This window comes from Etheostoma spectabile, chromosome 22, assembly GCF_008692095.1.
Source record: "Etheostoma spectabile isolate EspeVRDwgs_2016 chromosome 22, UIUC_Espe_1.0, whole genome shotgun sequence".
NCBI lineage: Eukaryota > Metazoa > Chordata > Actinopteri > Perciformes > Percidae > Etheostoma > Etheostoma spectabile.
Window position 1 is genome coordinate 10,725,332 of NC_045754.1, and position 5,479 is coordinate 10,730,810.

The window sequence follows — 5,479 nt, forward strand, 5'->3', positions numbered from 1 at the left end:
CTCTCTCTCTCTCTCTCTCTCTCTCTCTCTCTCTCTCATATATATATTTGTTCCTCTCTCTCTCTCACCCCCCTCCCTCCCCTATCTCTCACTCTTTCCTTTCGACTCCCATTTCTGCCTTGTGATAGCAGCACTGGCTCTTTTCAGAAGCAACGAGGAAGACTGACCATCGTGAAGACAGTGCTGGGAGCAGCCATATCCGCTCTAATGCTACAGTCATTGGCCGTTAGACATGGCGTTCAAAGACTAGCGGTGCAAGTATGGAAATGCAGATAAGGCATTGTTGAGGAAACATGCCTGGGAATTGTTCAAGGCTTTCCCTTGCATAATGTTTGGATGCTTTCAAAAATGTTTTAATCTCAAAACCCATGAATTTGATCCTCCATGAATGAGATCCAGAACCGCCCATAGAATGAGTGGGTGTTTGCATGAAAAGGGTTGTCATGCTATGGAAATTAATAATGTTTGTGATTACATTTGTGAATATTTGACATCTGGCAACATTTGTGTAAAACTATTTTTGTATATATTTCTCTTCTAGACAATTATAGCTATAATGCATTTGATTTTTTGAGAGTATAATGCCTGCAGAAGCTCAGCATTGATTGAAGGTCACACTTCTTGCCTCAGCCAGGCTTCAGTTTTCTTTTTTCTATGCTTTAATGGCAATAAATGAGCTCTTTGCTTCACATTAAGATGCCAGAGACTTGTTTGTGTATAATCTTCAGGGTTTATTTACTGTACTCTTCTTTTGCAGTTTTCAGGAGGCAGTTAATTACACAATTAATACATGATACAAATTATGTACATTTATACCAAAGAATACTTCCAACATAAAATAAAAAATAGCATTGTATTCTACAACTCTGTGTTGTAATTTTATTTAAACATGTTCATATATAGATAGATATACGCTGATGAGTAAATTCATAATGTCGTACCAGCAGTTTTCATTAAAGGCATTCAACTTGAATAGTCTGCATTTGAAGTAATACTGCTTCTCTGATTCGGCACAGTTCTGTTTCATAAAAAGTTCACACTTGAACTTTAAGGCAAAGTGTGTTTCTGTTTGGTGGATTTTAATTCACACACACTTTTTGCAGATACACAACAAAAAACACTTTGAAAGGCAAAAAGTCCACAATTTGGTATGGATACAGTCTAAAACTTAGCTCGATCATACTTCTGTCGATAAAGACCAAAGTTTATAAACACAGTTATTTGCCCAAGTACAACAAATTGCAGCTTTCATGCAAAGGCCCCATAAACTATTTTCATTCACAAAAAAAGGAAACAAAAAGAAGTTATTGCAAGATAAACAAGCAGTGTAAACACCTCAGATATCTACTCTAAAGCAACACTGGCCATTGGATAGATTTTTTTTCTCAATATAATCTATATAAATACACATATGAAGTCCTTTCAACAACGACCAGAGATTTCCAACATTTGTAATACAGTCACTGATGGATTTGCCTTCTTTAATGATAAATGGATATGTAATAAACTGTATATAGAGAAAGATTTAACAAGAACATCCAATAACCTGCTTTTATAGTCTATACTCAAGAGTGCGCAGAATGGTTGCCATTGTCTTTATGCTACAGAGTTGTTCTGTGACTTTATAGGCAGCATTATAGCCTTCAAATCAGTAAGCTACAAAAATGATTTATATTGCTAGTTAAAAACTATAATAGCTGCACTGATGCATTGACGAAAGTAATACGCACATAATATCTGTTGAAAGACTATGAGACGACCACATACATATAAGCAAGGCCTAACTTAGCATTTTAGTTCAGTGGTGTGTTAGAAAAAAGTCGCTACTTCTCTGTCACTTATAATAACAAACGGTTCCTGTGATTATTTTTTTCTTTTAAAAAAATGTATCAAAATTCATTGTCTGCCCAATTAGGTCAACTGACACTAGAAAAACACCTTCCTCGGTCCGTTTTTTTTAAACATTAAAACACAACCAAGGAAACCAACAAGCATGGAAATAAAACTCCTGTTAGCATTTATTTAAATTCACAGTAGCCTGGATGCAGCAGAAAAATATTCTTTGGACTTCAGTTTGTTCACTTCGCTGACAGATCGAAACGTCAAGTGCCAGTTAGTTCAATGTAAAATTATGACAATCATGGATAGCGGTAGGCCTATATAGAAAAATTATGGGTGTAAGCATTTGTACCTCCTGGGGGGGGGGCGACAAACAATGAAAACATACCTTTATACAACATCTTTTATAGACGTGATATTGCAGAAATATCTCTCTTATTTTCTTTTTAAACAATTTATGCTGGTATACTCCACTGGCCCTTTTATTTGATGAAATTATTGCATTGTAGGCTTGCAAAACCTCCCATATAACGAAAAATCGCTATAATACTCCTATAGGAACCAATAGAGACCATGGTACCATTAAATATTCCTGTAGGGACTCTTAGTCCAATGACCTTATTTGTTATTTTCTGTAATGTAACTGGTGATTCAACAGTATAGTGATAGAAATAGAACTTTTATCTGCTGTTGTGTCTTTAAATATTCCTGTAGGTAGAGTTTTGCAGTGCTATCTCTATAAAATCTATCATAGGATTACTGTAGGGTCTTTTTCGTCAGGAGGCTGCTGTGACTTCTCTGGAAATCAATCGCTGTCTGATTTTTCGTCTTTCGACGTGACGGTGGCGTGATTGTACAGTCCCTGTGCCATCAGGTGCAAGGCCAGAGAGTTTTTAGCGCCGTTGGCCTTCTTGATTTTGGCCCTCTTATTCTGAAACCAGATCTTGATCTGGGACTCGTTCAGGCCGAGCTCCTGCGCCAGGTTCTGCCGCCTCTGCTCGGTCAGATACCGATTTGTCTGAAACTCCGATTTTAGTCTTTGCAGCTGTTCTGCTGTGAAGGCCGTCCGTGGTCGCTTGTCCTCTTTGCTGGTTGTTTTCTTCTTTGGTTTGCGAGATCTTGGCCCTGTAGTGTGGGTGATATGGGGGGGGGGGGGGGGGGGGGGGGGGGGCACAGACATTGGTTTGTCAGTAGCCTATCACAACATGATCTTGAATATGGTCCAAAAAAATCATGACAATAATAAGGCGAACGGCTTCATAACAACTTTAGAAATGGTAATTTATATATATGTTTTAAGGTTTTCTCATTGAATACTCCATCCATGAATAACTAGTACACATTTTACTACTTACTTTTAGAATGAAACCTTCTCTTATCTAAAACAGGTGCGTTGTCTATTTTAGAAGAAAAATATTATTTTAACTAATCGACAATTACGTAACAAATGTATCTTCAGACATCTGTTGTTATATGTACTGTGTCTTTAAAAGCTTTTTATCAAAACAAATCACAAAATAAGTTAAAAAGTTGTATTGGCTACCTAACATTATGGAAAACAAAAAAAGGAGGACTGATAGTAAAGTTGACACGTCCACTGAAAAAAAAACCCAAAAGCAAAACTCCTATAACTCCCTCCCTCCCGTTTCTATCCCTCTTACTCGCTTACACACACACACACACACCCACACACACACACACACACACACACACACACACACACACACACAAACACACACACACACACACACACCACACACAACACACAATCAGGCTGTACTAATAAGAAATTATTCATCATAGGACAACAATTGGAAGAACATCACTAGTGCATCTCAGCCACTGTTTTAAAACACAGAATAAGGTTTAATGCAGATGCTTTGCATTTATGTTTTTTTGGGCACTTGAAAAGCTCCTCGGTGGGAAAACGTGAATAGAATTTGAGGAGCACGCATTAGATACACGTTAATGTTCCATCTGGATTGAGGCCTATTTGGTGGAGCTTTGCACTTAGTGTTTGGTTCCCTCCACCAAACAGTGTGGAAAACATTAATGAAACGACACAATATAGGCCCTTTATAATGATGAATCAGCTTGTGTGTGTGTGTGTGTGTGTGTGTATTTGTGTGTGTGTGTGTGTGTGTGTGTGTGTGTGTTTTTCAAGCAGCCCATATAAAAACGGTGAAGCTCTACAACTCGTAGTAGTCGCCTACACCACTCCATACAGCGTTACATAATGCATGAGAACAAGTAGTACTCCACTTTTTATAGACACTAAGAAAATACAGATAGTAACCTTGCTGCAGGTGGACGAGTTGTAGCATGCTTTTTGTAAATAGAGATTTTAAATAACACTAAAAACCTCACTACTGGCCATACATGAGCCATGGGAGCATCCATTGTGAAAACAGATGCATATTTAATTTAGCCCAAACACAACTCGCCTAACGCTTCTAAAGAACTGAACAGTTAAAAATCTGATTTTGCAGATCTGCAGATTCTCTGGAAAACATGCAGCGCGCTAATGTTTATGTAGGACGTCAGTATTATCATATTCATAACCCTAGGAAATATACAACAACACTGTCTGAATGGAATTTAAGTGAAGAAAAACTCCGTGTACGTAAAATCTGTGCGTAATAGCTCAAACAAATTGGCTGCTTTTAATGTTTTGATGTTTTTGGTGAGTATGTAAAATATAAAGATTTAAGATAAGTGTCACAATTTTTAAAGAAATAATTTTTTTCATTCTCTTTGCATTTAAAATAGGCCTCCTCTCACCGAACAGCCCACTGTTTATTTCATTATAAGGTATTTTTGTTTTCATTATTGTACTAAGACATGATGTTCGTGTAGTTTAAAACGGGATTTGTGTTTTACTTTAAATAATATTTCTAAACATTCTTAATCGATGCATGGTTAGTAAATTCGCAGCTTACGCCGCTCAGCACGGTTCGCTACTCCACTCGGGAGAACTCGGTCAAGGCATCCGGGGTCAGTGTTACGGGGTATTTCAGGTTACCGAGAATACGGTAGAGTAAAACGCATGCACGGTGCCACCAACCTGAAGAGGGCCTGTCCGAGTATCTGGTGCAGTAGACCCAGGCTGGCCACAGCATGGACTGAGACTGGGCTGGGTTCGAGCTGGCTTGGGAACTGTCTGAGTCTGAGCTTAGGCACTGGTCTCCGCTCTCCCCGCGGGGTTTCAGGGGCTCCTCGGCGGCTATAGCGGGCTTCTTGGTCCCGGTAACCGTGTGTGGAGTGGAGGTCCCCTCCGCCTGCACCGTGTTCCCCACTGGCTCGGTCTGAGGGGCGTCGGGGCTGCTGTGGCTCTCCCGCGATGCCAGGCTACTCTCTTCGCGGTTTGCGCCTCCGTCCTTTTTCCGTCCGAAATCCGGTCGAAGGATGTTGTCGATGAAGAAATTGGTGACCCGGTGAGGGATCTGCTGGTTCCCCGGCGCCTGTAGGAGGGGAAGGATGGCTCTGTTTGATTCATCCGCCGACTCCTGCCGCTCCACCACGTCTCTGTTGCCGTGATCATTTTCTTCCATACTGATTCACTTTCTCTTTAACCCCTTTATCGCTCTCTTCGCTGCAATGCAAAAATATCAAAGAACTTGAGGGAAATTAAACTGCAAAA

At 39.7% G+C, this 5,479-nt stretch overlaps 1 protein-coding gene across 1 annotated transcript; it reads right to left on the reverse strand.

Moving 5' to 3' along the window:
• Positions 1-993: 993 nt before the first annotated feature.
• en2a (engrailed homeobox 2a) lies at positions 994-5,471 on the reverse strand (the record flags this gene model as incomplete). The annotated part of the gene is given in 2 exon segments (XM_032504208.1): positions 994-2,964; positions 4,904-5,471. Coding segments are annotated over 2 exon segments (807 nt in total). The 3' UTR covers positions 994-2,644.
• Between the last annotated feature and the right edge of the window lie 8 nt (positions 5,472-5,479).